General features: G+C 43.8%; 1 protein-coding gene across 4 annotated transcripts in view; it reads left to right on the top strand.

The window, feature by feature from the left end:
* Positions 1–248: 248 nt before the first annotated feature.
* Positions 249–15,518, top strand: part of ACBD5 (acyl-CoA binding domain containing 5) — a 324,086-nt gene continuing 308,816 nt past the window's right edge. For all 4 annotated transcript variants that reach the window (XM_069211326.1, XM_069211324.1, XM_069211325.1 and 1 more), the window contains exons 1-2: positions 249–357; positions 7,366–7,492. In XM_069211326.1, coding sequence (XP_069067427.1) covers positions 319–357; positions 7,366–7,492 — 166 coding nt within the window. In that variant the 5' untranslated portion in view covers positions 249–318. The remainder of the gene's footprint in view (positions 358–7,365; positions 7,493–15,518) is intronic.

The following is a 15,518-nucleotide window of genomic DNA, read 5'->3' as shown; positions in this document are numbered from 1 at the left end:
ATAGGTGTTCTTCGCGCGATGTAAATAATGAGCAGGCGTGCAGGAGCTGACTATGGCCTGCTGTGGCACGCCCACATCACTCTTTTAAGAGCATACAATACGAGACACTCTCAGTGGCATAGAAATTAATCTGTTGCCGGTATAATAAATAAATATATTTATTGCGGTCGTGTTATCGCACAGCATGGCCGCTGAGATATCCACAATTTAAAGACGCGGTCTAGTGTTTTGAATTGCCCATGGGGACGACTTATGTCATGTGACCAACACGAACACTAAGGTTTGAACTACATTTACCGATGTGCAGACTAATCCGAGATGATGTCTGTGAGCGAAGCAGGGGATGCCAGAGTTCAGGTACGGCACACAAAGGTACGGGTGTACCTCATCCTTAGCTGTCCTTGTCTGACAGACCCGTTCATTCACCGGGTCTTTCGGATCTCGGGTTACGTTTAAGTGCAGCAGCAAAATTAGGCTCTCGCTCGCATAAATACCAAGGGCCCTGACCGTCACTGTGCTGTTGACAGACTTGTCAATTCTGATCCGTGGCGAGAGAAGATTGATACTCCCTCTACTAATGTTACCGTGCGGTTAAACTACCAGTCGCGAGGTGGCTTGCTTGATGTCCCTGCACGTACGCAGAGTCTCGTACCGAAGCGCTCTAGTGTAAAATATAAGTAGTCACCAGAGAGGTCTTAGTATATGCAGAACACTGATTCCTTTAGTGCCCATGACGTGCATCTGTCTCTTGCATTTGACTGGCTTTTCCACACAGTGCGCTAGCAACCATCTATATCTGTGAAAGTATCTCTGCTCAGACCTCGCACATAAATTATCGACATTAGCACTCGAACTCTTTTGCTGGTGCGTGCAAACAATCATTAACCTATTTGCTTGTTAAATTGTACTCTGCAAAAAAGAAACCATGAAATGCTTGGATATTGACACATACGGGTCTTGGATCTGGATTCTGGGTTCAAGTAAGGCACCCTGGTATACATTCCAAATGTTTGAGGTGCTTGCACTCAAACTGGACCCTTATCACTTCTGGGACAAAGTGACGATTAGAACCACACATACAAACTTTGGTCTTCTGATTGGGTATGCCACATGTTTGAAACAGGCCATCTCCCAATAGAGATTCATTCATGGCAAATATTCATGCCTCAGTGTATTTTTTAAAAAAGCTTATTTTCCCACAGTATTTCCCAAAATGTCTTGGGCAGACCATTTATTTCTCCATGATGGTGCTCTCTAATGGTTCTTGCTCACAGTATATTATGTAACACATCTTTACATTTACCCAGCACAGAAGAGAATTTGCGTATTCCAAAGTGGTCTAGCTATTTATCTGCTCTTACAATATAACCTCCAGGTGAGTTGGTGACACCTTATTAACTCTGCTGGTCCACTTCCTGGTTGCTTCTCGTCGTGGTCTTTTAAATATTATTGTAGATGAACTGTTAACAAGTATTTGTTTTGCTGCCTGCGTATTTTTTGTTTCTTCCCAGGTGGTTCTTTTGTGCTGCACTTTCCCCTGGGATACCTGGCAGTCTTGGCAGATGTGACTTTGGTCTAGCCCTTCCTAAATCTGTGGAATTATAGCCTGGTCCCTTTCGCCCTTGACTCAAATTACATCTGTGCCCTGAGGATCCAGGATAAGGGCATCTTCCTGTGAAGCCTTCCTGCTAGGGCCCTGGACAAAACACCCTGCCCTCTACCATTCAAGTCATCTCCCTAACTTTTACTCCTGCTCACCCTCCTTGTCAATAATATAATGACTTTCTTTGTACTTGGTGTTCTGATTCTCAGCCACGTAGGTGGATTCCCCGTCACCGCATATTCTGGGTGGAACCTTGAAAGCCCTATACTGAGCTGTTCTTTGGTTGGTCCTTCACCACTCCTGGTGGGGCCCCATTGATCCAACTTCACACTGAACTGTCTGCAGGCGTGTCTTCCTGGTTTGGGCTCTTTGGACCAGTTACCACCAAGGACCGCAATCCAAGCTTGATTCTATTTTTTTTCTAATTTCTCACTTTATATGTTTTCTTGCCATACAGTTTTTTGTTCTTTAAACCAGCTGCATTTTGTCCATTTTATTACTGATTGCTGCTTAGCTACTGAGCTTTTAGTGACCTTAATCAACTTGGTTTTGCATTCACTGCTCTCGGTGGACCCCATTGATTCTCTGATATCTGTGGTATTCCTCAGTTTCTGCCTCCACCACCTTTGGATGAATCTCCTAGGCGATAATAGGGTGATGTCTGTGTCATTCCCTAACTCCTTTGTGGACTGCTCCAAGTGGACCTCCTGGAAAAACTAATCTTGTGAGTGTGGTATTCCTTGGGTTGCACTGCGACAATCTGTCTTATTTGTGATGACAGCCTTATTGGTCTAGACCTACAAGCCCACTACAGTGATGTCCGTGGTATTCCTCGTAATCTCTGTTCTCAGCTCCTGGATGGGCCTCAGAGACCAGACTGTGGTGTCTGGTATTGACTGTGGTCTATACCATCATCTTAAGTGTAACCATGTACAGCAACCCAAGTAACTTCTTAAACGAGCACCATCAAGCACTTTGGGCCGTTTAAGTCTTATGAAAGCACCATGTAAGTGGCAGTACAATACAGTCCATTGCGCACTTTCACCATATTTGAGAAAAGATAAATGTCCAGAAAGAACCCACACTCAGTTCTTAGAGCAGCCTTGAAACTGTTTCCAGTTTTTAGGTTTCACCTGCACAACACTTGTGAAATCTGTTGTGTTTAATATAAAGCTTAAGAGAGGCTTACATCCTGCCCTTACTTTTTATTGGTTCATGTGCTTGCCGCTTACTTTTCCTCCGTTTCTTTTGGCTGCTGCACACTATTTCCATTTGTTCAGCATGTGTTTGCTCTTATCAGTGTCCCAAGGCCCAAGTACTCCATTTCATCCTCCAAAATTCTTAGTGAGGCTGCTCTCTTAGGTGTGCTTGTACAGGATGGTGAGCTGTCGCTGAGACTCGAACCTGGCTCCCCAGCTCCAAGGTCGACAGTTCTGGCCATTACGCCACATCCTCTGTCCTGCTCCTTCTATTCTATTTTAGGTACTCTTGTTTAGCAATCGTGGCTGGGTCACTTCGGCGCTCCTTGCAAACTCCCCTTGATGTCCCCCCAGTCTACGGCTCATGTTTTGTCTGTCCCCACCCGTCACATCCACTGTTGTTGTTACAAATAAACCCTATTGTATCATTAGTTGCAGTCTAAAGCTCCCTTATACCTTAGTTTTTGTTTTAGGATGATGCAAAATTGTTAAATATTTACATAAATAAATATTGAAGCTCATCATGTCTACGTCTCCTTGGAGGACGTATAGGCAGCTATACTGCAGAAACCTCCCTCAGTGTGGCCCCCATTCCTTCAGCAGTCAGGGCTAAGTGACTTCGCAGCCACTTCTTGCAAACCCCTATCCAAGCAGCCCCCCTCTCATTCTGTTGCTGCTGAAGGGTTCTTCTTCTCCTCGTTGGAGGTACAGTCTGCCGAAGGAGCAGGACCAGGGAACCGTGCTGCAGGGCACCAGTCATTGCAAGTAGTTCAGCTACAGTTTTATCTCCATGAACAGTTGCCAAGACAGCCCCCTGGATGACCTTGTTGCGTGGTGCAGCAGATGCAGTGGCACACCCACTGAACACAGATTATAGCTATATGTTTCTACTAAACAAGCAGTCACAAGCGTAGTTACCATGCAGGCACCAGGACCATGCAGTGGCACAGGGGTCTAATGCTCTAGGAAAGCCCCTGAACACTGATTATTGCTATATTTTACTACTAGCAAGCAGTCAGGAGTGCTGTTTTGGTTCTTTTGTAACTATTGCGCCCAAAGTAACACATAGCCTAAAGTATCAATGTAATAAAAGCTGAAACCTGTTAGACTTTTCTGTATACCTACATCTTATGTTACTTTCAGTGGATTTATATGGCACATTTTCACAGTTTTTGTATGGTCCTAAAATGCTTCTGAATCTGGACACGCTCACCCCTTGACAAGGGCATTTTCCGTTCCGTTACATTAGCATTTCAGACATTGTAAACACTATATAAATACTTATAACTTTACCATATGGCATTACATACCTAGAATTGGCAAAGCCAATAGGTTTCATCTATGCACGATCTTTCATCTTTGTCCGTGGTTTGTTAGCCATTTAATACAGCAGCACTAGCTTCAGTGCAGCATAACTGAAAATAAGCACTGTAACGCGGACAATGCTGGCTTGGTCATACAGCTTTTTTATATAACTTTCAGCCAATTGCAATATAGCTAATGTTTTTTTAAGTGTTCTGCTTAAATTGCAGAACTGCTCACCAAGCTACAACTTACGACAAAAAACAGCTTATTATTAATCACATAGGTGAAAACCTATTGCATTTACCAATGCTTGTTATTATTACTGGTCAATAAAGCTTTTAAACTTCCACCCTTTCATCAAACCCCAGTTTCTTCCCCAGCTGCTTATGTACATAGACTGTACTGTGCAAATATCTGTATATCGGGAAGAGGAAAGGTTTCAGAGCTCATAGAGGGATTGAGGTGGTGGTATGGGAGAGGCAAAGAGTTGAGAGGGGCTGCATGAACAGTGAGAAGCTGCAGGTATTAATGCAGGAGGATGAAGACAGAGTGCAGATCTATAGGAGTGTGAAGAAAAAGGTGTGAACAGGTGCAGGGATGAAGCAGGAAATAGACTGCAGAAGTTTATTTTCCAAGAAGCAAGGGTGTTTGTGGGACATCTTAAGCAAATTCTAGCTTCTTCGTAAGAACTTAATTTGGTGTAACTGATTTTAGTAGCACTTTTCCTTTGGCATCCATGTCACTGTTTTATACTTTAAACATTAAAGCATCTATTCCTTATGCACAGTTGTTAAACTTATATTGCGTAGTTTTTACTTTGCATCTTGCTTCATTTCTGCACTTCATGTCAAAATCATCCATCCTATGCAAGTCCTTCATACCTTGTCCCCCGGTGCATATTGATTTGAAATTTGCATAATGGTTAGGGCCTCCACATTTGACACATCCAACCTTTTCCTATTTTTGACATCATTCTAATAGTTTGTGTTTCCTTGCTTTTGCCTTGGTATGTCTTTCTTACTGCCTCACATGCATCCCCTGACCAACTAACTTGTTCTTTTGATTTGCCACTGCAGCAGATCCCCTACAGTTCTTTGCCCCTGGGAATGAATTTAATAGCCGCCAAAGTTGAGTTTCTGCTCCCCCACAAAATGTCCTGAATCTGCCTGCTGTTTGTGTGTCACTGCTACCTTATGTGCATCTAAGGTTGGCAGGACTCGCTGTTTCTAGTTTTGGGCTTTCCTCTAAAATCCTTGTCATCAGTTGTCAGTTCATTTGCTTCTCATGCAGGAAAACAAAGACCTAAACTGTCAAAATACACTCGTTAGTTTATTGGTTGCCAAGAACAGTAAATATGAAATCATGGTTGCATGCATCAATCTGGTATCTCTATGGTTTCCTAATCGTTTTCACTCTTCAGTGTCCCACCAGCATAAGGTAAGCGAGTTTAATATCCAATGTCCCTGTTAAAATTGTTTAATAAAAATTTCTGATGTGCACAAGTCCTCTGTTTTCATTTACGTCTTTAAAACAGCTATGATGTTTCTGCGTTGAAGGGGAGCTCCGCTTTACCTGCCCAAGCAACGAAAACAGAAGTGCAACAGGCAGTTAAATACCAGTCATGACTTTAACACGAGCTGAATGTTTCCAAAATGTAGTAGTAGAATAACCTCCTTTCACTTTTACCTCACAGTTGCTATTTAGATTTTCCAGGTTAGTGTTTCAGTTTTTTTGTAATAAGATCTCTCAGAAATTGTTAACCTCTTCCGCTCAACAGTGGAATCCTGCTATTAATATGACTGTGGCAGCTGTACTCGCATGAATTTGCACTTCCGAATTCATGTTTTGAATGTTGTTGCTTGATATCTTGCAAAACATGCATCATATTTTCTGAGAATGACTACTGAACATCTGGTTTAGGGTGTGTGTAATTAATGTGATTTGCTTTCATGTAATAATGCGTAATTTCGTAAAAAACTACATGAAATTGCACACGATTAGCAAAATTCAAGTATGTCACTATATAAATTTAGTGCTATACTTTAGAGCGAAATGTATACCCACGTCCGCATTTGGTGTGAGGACACATTTAGCAAAAAATTGAGTAAGAAACACAATTCCTGCGAACAACAGCTGGTTGATTCCTTGTTCCTGTTCTTCTGCACTATAATTTTGCCGTGAATAGCGGCATATTTTCTGGAATTTTTGCGTAACAAGTTTAACATGAAATTCCTGAAGTTATCCTGGTTTAATATGAATTTCTGGCCTAGTTTAAATGAACGAGAAGTAAACACTACACCAGCTTTCTCACCTTTTGAATAGCTGTGTCAATACAGGATCCAATTTCAACCCTTGTGCGAGGCGTGTAACCGAAATAGGGGATCACTTGAAAGGTTTAGCATAAGATTAGCAGGTAGCCATTGTAATGCTGCCAGAACATAGGTCTGCTGCAAGTGAAATATGCTTTAACATGCGTAGCAGTCCTGATAGCAACCCACTGTTGGCTTGCTTTTCAACTTCCTCTAACTCATGACTGTAGAATGATGTAGCACAGCAGTTCACACTTGTATCCAGGTTTAAATTATCTCAGCCCTCCAGGTTGATGGTTGATGAACATTGACCGTATCCAAGCCCTGCCCTCTCAAATATAGTTACTACAGAACTGTATTGTTCCCTGGTGTGTGGCTTATCTTTTTTATTTACAGTCATCCCAAATCAAGAAAACTGCTTTTGCTTGCAACATATCATACCTTCTCAGAAAACCATGTATAATCCATCATTAGATAAGAATGATGTTGCTACTGTCACTGCTTGTAGTGTTACTGCATCATTTCAAAAAGGTCTCACATCTACCTCCTGTTTCTCCTCCTGTGTCACTGTTATTAGCATCAAGCTCCACCAGTGTCACTGCTGACAGTCTTCAGCCAATTTTGCTTTTTCCCCAGTGTCATTACTGATGGCCTTCAGTGAAACCTGGTTTTCCTAGTATCACTTTTGGCTTTGACCTTATGATCCTCAAACGTTCTAGTTGATCTAACCCCTCGGCTATATTTTTTATGTTGGTGGCATGGCTGATTTCATCCATTTCTTGGCCTTCAGCTTGTATTTCCACTAATTGTACAACACCTGAAGCTCATGCTGTTTTGCTCCATGTCTCTCATTCCCATTCTAGATGACACTCATCGGTTTGTTGTTGCCGCTGCACTGTTACCACTTATGATACACGCACCTCATTCGCTCTTTCTCACTTTCCCCTAGGGACAGAGAGTTGGACCGGGCTCGGAACTGACATCCGGGTGTTCAGACGGCATGGAAGACCCTTTGCCCTTGCATGAGACCTGCTTTCAGGCAGCTGTGAAGGTGATTCAAAGTCTTCCCAAAAATGGTATGGAAGCAAAGGCCATATGTTTTTAGAGCTGCGTAGGGCAGTACACCGGCATACCTTTCAAATGCCAACTTTACTTGCTGACTTTGCAAATAGTGCATTACTAGTCCTTTAAATTCCTCTAAATGTGTTCTCCAAGTGCAAGAATATGGGATTCCAGCTGCATTCATCTTATTGCACAAAGCAAGAATGAGTTTCGCAAATTGAGCATTTTATCATGGGTTGTCTTGCTTTACGTGGTGACTGCATTTTTTAAATGACTCACAAAAGACGAGAATGCAAGAGAGAACAGCTTTTTAAGTCTTGTGTGTTTTCAAATTGCCTTAAAACTGTTGATTCCTTAGGTCATTCTGAGTTTTACCAGCCACTGATATGTGCATACTTAGATCACAATGTTTTTGAATTATCGGCACAAAGTTACCTTCCACCACTTTAAAAAATATGAAATCTCTAAAAGAAAAAAATATGTATTTCATCTAAGGTGGTCATGAAAGTTTGAAATTGTAGGGTTATTTTCTGTAGTGGATTTTAAAACCAGCATCATGAGTGTCAAAAACGTCTGGCTGTAGTTTATAAATGCATGCAGAAATGTGATTTGCATGTGTTAGCGCATTAGAACCAGACCTGTTGGCTTTTCCAAAACTAGTTACTCACTCAGAGGTCACTCATTGTGGCCTTGCAACTAGGACAGAACCCTTGGGGTGGGGGTCGGGGGGCCATGCAGCTTGGGTTTACTAACTTGCATGTTAATCCTTCTTTTAAGAATGAAGTTAAGACAGGACACAGGACAGTCTCAGGTTCAGGTTGGAAAACCCACTGTTTAGGGGGGCAAACAGTCAGTCTCTCTCTTTTCCTCTCTCTTTTCCTCTCTCTTTTCCTCTCTCTTTTCCTCTCGCTCTCTTTTCCTCTCTCTCGCTCTCTTTTCCTCTCTCTCGCTCTCTTTTCCTCTCTCTCGCTCTCTTTTCCTCTCTCTCGCTCTCTTTTCCTCTCTCTCGCTCTCTTTTCCTCTCTCTCGCTTTCTTTTCCTCTCTCTCGCTTTCTTTTCCTCTCTCGCTTTCTTTTCCTCTCTCGCTTTCTTTTCCTCTCTCGCTCTCGCTTTCTTTCTCTCGCTCTCTTTTCCTCTCTCTCTCTTTTCCTCTCTCTCTCTTTTCCTCTCTCTTTTTCTTTCTCTCGCTCTCTTTTCCTCTCTCTCCCTCTCTTTTCCTCTCTCTCTCTTTTTCTTTCTCACCCTCTCTCTTTTCCTCTCTTTTTTTCTCTCTCTCTCTCTCTCTCTCTATCAAAACACTGCACAATAATGGCAAAGACAGCAAAGGTGCACTTCTCTTAATTCAGGAAAAACAGATTCATTTTGTTCAGCAGCACCACAAACTACCTTAAATACAATGAATGATGAATAAGGGCACAAACAGGAGCAATGCACACATTCTCACACACCATTCAGGGGCACCATCGACCTGTATCCCCCCACTCCTTCTCCAGAGGACTGCAACCCATCAGCGCCGTGCTCACACTCTTTCTGGATGCCTCAGCTCTTCCGCGACCTTCCTAAATGCTTGGAAAACATGCAACTGTCCTCCCATTGCTGAAGAAATGTTATGCGGACCCTTGAACATTCTCCAACTACAGACCGATCTCCCTGCTACCATTCCTGGTGAAAGTCTTAAGGCAAAATCTTCAAAAGACACCTCACCAGATACTTGAGCAACCACCAACTCCTCAACACTACTCAGTCTGGCTTCAGCCCCAACCACATCATGCAAACTGCCCTCATCTCTGGCACAGATGACATCCACATGAGCCTGGATAGAGGAGACACGGCTGCCCTCATCCTCCTGGACCTCTTCACAGCATTGGATCTGGTCTCATCCAACACTTACACAACATCAGAATCCAAGGAAAGGCACTCTGATAAATCTGTTCCTTCTTGACTGGAAGGACCCAGTCAGTGAGCCTTGCACCATTTACCTCGGATGCCTGTGACCTCTGCTGTGGAGTTCTGCAAGGCCCTCTTCAAAGTATACAAGATCCCTCTAGTCAGTGTTGTCCGTTCTCACAATATCAACATCCTCTAATATGCCCAGAACACGCAACTCATTCTCACTCTCACCGCCAAGATGCCCAGTACCCAGACAAGTTACTGAACTTGCAAGACAGAAATTGCCCACTAGCTGAAGACCAACTGTCTAGAGCTGAACACAGACAAGACCTAAATCATGATCCTTGGGAAGAGCACATCACTGTGGGACTCCACCTTGTGCCAACAGAGCTACGGCTGACACCCACCCCCACTACCCATGCCAAGAACCCCAGGATCATCAGCAGGAGCAAACTTGACAGACCGCCCAAGTCAATGCCGTCACCGCCTAATGCTTTCATACCCTGAAGATGCTGAGGGATATTTTCAAATGACTCCCGACCAGCACAGGGAAAACTGTCATGCATGCTCTGGTCACAAGCAAACTGGACTATGGGAACACCCTTTATGTTGGGATCAACAAAAAACAGAAGGTTGCAAAGCTTTCAGAACTCAGCAGCCAGTATCTCCCATGCAGTACTCACATTACCAAATCTGAAGGAGCACCACTGGCTCCGTATTCACAAACAAGCATAATTTGAACACATCACCCACACTTTCAAGGCACTACACAACACTGACCAGCATACCTCAACAATCACAACTACTTTTACAGACCTTCCAAACAAAACTGCTTGTTCCGACTTCTGCTTGCACAAATCCCATGCATACAGAAAACAAGATCTGACTGTCCACCCCTCTGTTACATCAATCCTAAAGTGTGAAACAACCTGATGCTACACATAAGATCCTCCTCCCAACTTCTTGAATTCCGCAAGAAGCTGAGGCAAAGCAAATTTCCATTGCACGTGCATGACAGTAATGACGCAGATGGTGGTTGTGCATGCTACCTGACAAAGAGACGTATAAGATACAGGACATGCAGCACCCATGTAAGCTACCATCAGTTGTATTTGGATTTGTGTGTGATAATGCATATGTATGTTTTTGGTGGGCAAAGTGTTCAGCCCCAATTCCTGTGTTCAGACACAATTGTATTCCTGATGCTTTCTGTAGCATATAGACAGGCCCTGGAGACAAACATTGAACACTCTTCAAAGTATCTTACTAGCTTTTCCATCAAGATTACAAGGCTTGCCAGAAGGACCAAAGGAACTTGTGAAGTCATATGAGATCTTGCAAAGTGCGGGGACAGCCATCATAGAGTCATGCTGCCCAAATCAGAAAACAACACAACCTCGTACGGTAAGCAGTTGCCTGTCACATTGCAAAAAATGAAATCCCCCCGCACAATTTGTGCTGTGCAGTGTGCCCAGCCTGACTCGCAAAATTCCCTTTAACAGTAGATGCATCTCCACAGGCCTTTGGAGTCACCATTTTAAAACCTCCTTGTTTGCTTTGCTAACCCATTGACCAGTGTGTATTTCTAAGGAAGTCTTGCGTTTTTGAAGGCTTAAACATGACTCTAGTTCCATAATCCGGGGTTTTGACAGTCTCTTACATGCAAATACATCTTTCAGAAACTCTATACCTATCCTGGCATATTTGTAACACACACTCGGTTGTCATCCATTTGCATGTAATATCCTCAACCACATATCTGGTGCCTGTTCATCAATCTCCACAGAACCACCTGTTATACATCCCAGACAGATACCTTACACTAAAGTTAAACTCTGTAAGTTCTTATATCCACTCAGAAATGATTGGAGTACCTTTCTCTGTCAATTTTCAAGAGAATGGAAGGTCCAAAATTTGAATACAATTCTGGGCTGTGACGGGTAAAGCACTTAAGAAGAATTTAAAATGTTGAATCACACAATCTACAAGTCATTGCTTCAGTTATAAACTATGTTTTTTCTGTATCCTTTCATGGTAACATTTTGTTTGACTGTGAGTACACCCCCTAGTCTCTTAAGACTGGTGTCTACCATAAGTACAATTGTCCCATGTATTTGAAAGTGACCTATAGTGGTCACTTCTCCTTTTGCTTCTTTAATGGTCTCAAAAGCACTCTAGCATTTTTCTAACCATTCATACCTCAACCCCTTCTTCATAACCAGTCTCAGTGAGTGAACAAAGCTCTCAGAATTCCAAATCAACTTTGATTGGTATTCTGTAAGTCTTTGGAAGGATCAGACTTGATCTTTACCAGTGTGGTTTGGCACAGTCAATAGAATTTCGCTAGGCCTAGTTTAGTTCTTATTTCTTCTTGAAAATGCGGCGTCTGGGTTATGACATTGTTCTTAATCAGAGCTAGCACTTCTCCCTTTTTACTGTGAGGCTCCCATACTTCTCTAATCTTTCAACACTCTGTCAAGTTTTTACCATATCCTAAAATGTAGTTTTAAAACATAATTACATGATTGGCACCCTCTAGCTCATTCTTCATCACAGTAATGAAACTTGCTGCAGTAGAGGCCAACCAAGATGGCATAGACCTATTTAACCCCATAAGAGTGTCTTGAAGGACGTTAATAGCCCTGGTTGCCCTTGTAATTAAACATTATGATACACAGAGGATAGGCCCATCGCTCTAAAGATTTTTGCTCCTCCTAAAGTTGTGTGAAGCTTTCCAATATTAGTAGGTTTCTAGCCACCTGTTTCCTTATAGAATACAAAAATCCACACAGATTCTTAGGTCTTTCTTCCTCCTTAAAGACCCTGGACCACCTCTGCAAACCTTCCTGAATCTTCAGTCTCTTCAATAAACCCAGACTGCTGTAACCTTTTCAGTTCTTCCTTCAATAGTTCAGTCATCAGGTTAGGTACTCTTCCTGCCCTTTTCATGGCTTCTTTAGTCCCCTTTTCAATACATCCTGTCTTCACAATCTTCTAATGCTTGCAGTCTTTCTCCATATACTTTAAAATCTCTCTACTATGGTCTGTTTTTCTATTCACAAAACGTCCATTACTTGGTTAAGGATATTTGGTTGGGTGTTTTGTCTAGATCCCTTTGGTAGCTTCACCCACAATTTATGTTTTCCTTTCGCTATGTGCACTTTCACTAACACATCCTTACATTTGCACTCAATTGTCATACATGTGAAACCAATCAAATAGATATAATTCTTATGATACCCTGCTGTGTTTATGCCTGATGCTTCTATTAATCTCTTTTCTCCAAACACTTTCTTATGTGTACTGAATCAGCCAAAACAACCACCTTTCTCTGTTTCTCTGCAGATCGCCACGTCACACTCAGGCATCACTGCATTTGTCATCCTCATCCACTTCACTTATTTGAAAATAAATTTCTTTACACCATCTTTCACTTGTTCCACTTGTTGAACCTTCCCACTTCTATTGCCTGGGCATGATGGCCTCATGAATGTCTTTCAAAGCAAGCCACATTAGACATATATTCAGTGCTACCACACCAGTGGCACCCGAGTTTCCTTTCAGAAATGTTGCTGTCTCCCTCTGTTTCCTTTTTGTTGTTTACTTTTCTAATCACTATCTGCCTCCTTTAATCCCGCAACTTCATTCACATTACTATCACCCTTCATCATCTTCGCCCAATTCAGGGTGTTTCATGGCTAAATTTATTGGAACCAGTTTCTTTAGGGTCTTCACTAGTAGCTTTTCTTGTACTCTGTGATTATTTGTGCAGCACAGCAGCTAAAATCAGATGAATAATTCCCTCAAATCCCCAGAGTAACAGTTGCAGGCCTTCTTTCCTAGGTTGGCTATGTGGGTTTGCACTCTGTCTGTCCTGGTAATCTTTCAAATAATTAGTGCCTGTTTGAAATGTAGTCTCTAGTTGACAGTTGGTTTGCACCCTGCCGAAGTAGGGACCCTCACTCTAGTCAGGATAAGGGCGATACTTGCTCAGATAACCTCTACATACCCCCTTGGTAGCTTGGCACAAGCAGTCAGGCTATCTCTGAAGCAATGTGTAAAACATTTGCACATAACACACAGTAACACAGTGTAAAGACTACAAAAGGACACCACACTAGTTTTAGAAAAATAGCCAATATTTATCTATTTAAAACAAGATCAAGTACGATAAAAATCCAACATACAGTAATAAAAATCTGAATTCTGCAAGATTTATTAAAAAATACAGTTCCTTGAAGTCAGTAGCTCCACCTGTGGATATCATGGCGTCGTGAGCAACAAAACCAACAGTTCAGGCCAGCCGCGGCATCGCGGGCCAGCTACGGTGTCGGGAAGACCTGCAAACAGTACCTTGGATTTGTAGGGCGTCGTGATCCTTGCGGTGAGCTCCGGAGAACGGCGATGCTGTGTCGGTTCCAGAGTCGGTGCATGAGTCGTCAGGCCCTTGAAGTCACACACCTTGGGGATCGAACTCCGGGCTGATGAAGTCCGGTGCGCTGGCGTTGATGGCGTAGAGGCTGCGGTGCGAAGTGGGATGATGAGATGTGCCCACAGATCACGGTGCAGGCAGCGGCTCAGTGACGGCGTCCAGCGGCGTTGGTGAGACCAGAGCTGCGGTGTGAAGCAGGGTAGTGCAACGTGCGGTGTCCACAGGTCGCAGTGCAGGCAGTGGCGTTGTCGTTGCGGAAGCGCTGTCATCGGTAGGCCCAAGCCAGCGGTGCGGGACGGTGCTTTGTGGCCCTTTGAGTTGTGTCCACAGGCCACGGTGCAGGCAGGGATGCCTGGTGACGACACTGGAGTTGATGGTGCTGGCATTGGTGGACCGGGGCTGCGATGCAGCAGGAGACGGTGATTCGCGCTCCTCACAACCGGTTTCCACAGGCCACGGTGCAGGCAGTGGGGCTGGTGTCAGCAGGAGCATCGTCCGTGGTGAGGCCCAGGCTGGGGTGTGAGCAGGCGATGCTTGGGTGCGGGCCCCACTGGTCACGGTGTGAGCAGCAGCTCAGTGAAGTCATCAGATGACGGCGTCGGTGAGACCAGAGTCGCGGTGCGAAGCAGGGCAATGTGACTCCATGCAGCATCGGCAGATCACGGTGTAGGCCAGCGGCGTTGTTGCCAGCGTCGCAGTGGTTTCTCCTTTTGAACAGCACAAAGCACACAATTCCCAGTGCTGCAGGTTGAAGAAACTGAAGTCTTTGGTGTCCCTGATACTTCAACCAGCCCTTTTGAAGCAAGCTCTACTCCAAGCCCTTGGAGAACTTTCTCAAGCAGGATACACAGCAAAGTTCACTCTTTTCAAGCAGAAGCAGCAACTGCAGGCCAGTCCAGCAAAGGGACAGTACTCCTTCTCCGGCTGTTCAGCTCTTCTCCTTGGCAGAGGTTCCTCTTGATTCCAGAAAGATTCTAAAAGTCTGGGGTTTTGGGTCTTCCTGTAATACCCCTTTCTGCCTTTTTGAAGTTGGCAAACTTCAAAGCAAAGTCTCAAGTGTTTGACAGATCCTTCCTTGTCCAGGCCAGGCCCCAGACACACACCAGGGGGTCGGAGACTGCATTGCGTGAGGGCAGGCACAGTCCTTTCAGGTGTTGATGACAACTCCTCCCTCCCCTCTAGCTCAGATGGCTCATCAGGATATGCAGGCTACTCCCCCGCCCCCTTTGTGTCACCATCTAGAGATGTGCCAAACAGCCCAACTGTCAAACTGACCCAGACAGACAATCCACAAACAGGCAGAGTCACAGAATGGTTTAAGCAAGAAAATGCCTACTTTCTAAAAGTGGCATTTTCACAAAGACAATTTAAAAACCAACTTCAATAAAAGATGTATTTTTAAATAGTGAGTTCAGAGACCCTAAACTCCACATTTGTATCTGCTTCCAAGGGGAATCCGCGCTTTAAGGATATTTAAAGGCAGCCCCAATGTTAACCTATGAGAGGGATAGGCCTTGCACAGTGAAAACCGAATTTGGCAGTATCTCACTGTTAGGACATATAAAACACACTAGTATATGTCCTACCTTAAACATACACTGCACCCTGCCCCTGGGGCTACCTAGGGCTTACCTTAGGGTGCCTGACATGTAGTAAAAGGGAATGTTTAGGTCTGGCAAGTGGGTACACTTGCCAAGTCGAATTGGCAGGTTTGAGCC

This window comes from Pleurodeles waltl, chromosome 10 (assembly GCF_031143425.1).
Source record: "Pleurodeles waltl isolate 20211129_DDA chromosome 10, aPleWal1.hap1.20221129, whole genome shotgun sequence".
In the NCBI taxonomy this organism is placed as follows: domain Eukaryota; kingdom Metazoa; phylum Chordata; class Amphibia; order Caudata; family Salamandridae; genus Pleurodeles; species Pleurodeles waltl.
Note: the sequence above shows the minus strand (reverse complement) of the source record. Positions and strands in the feature narration are given on the sequence as shown.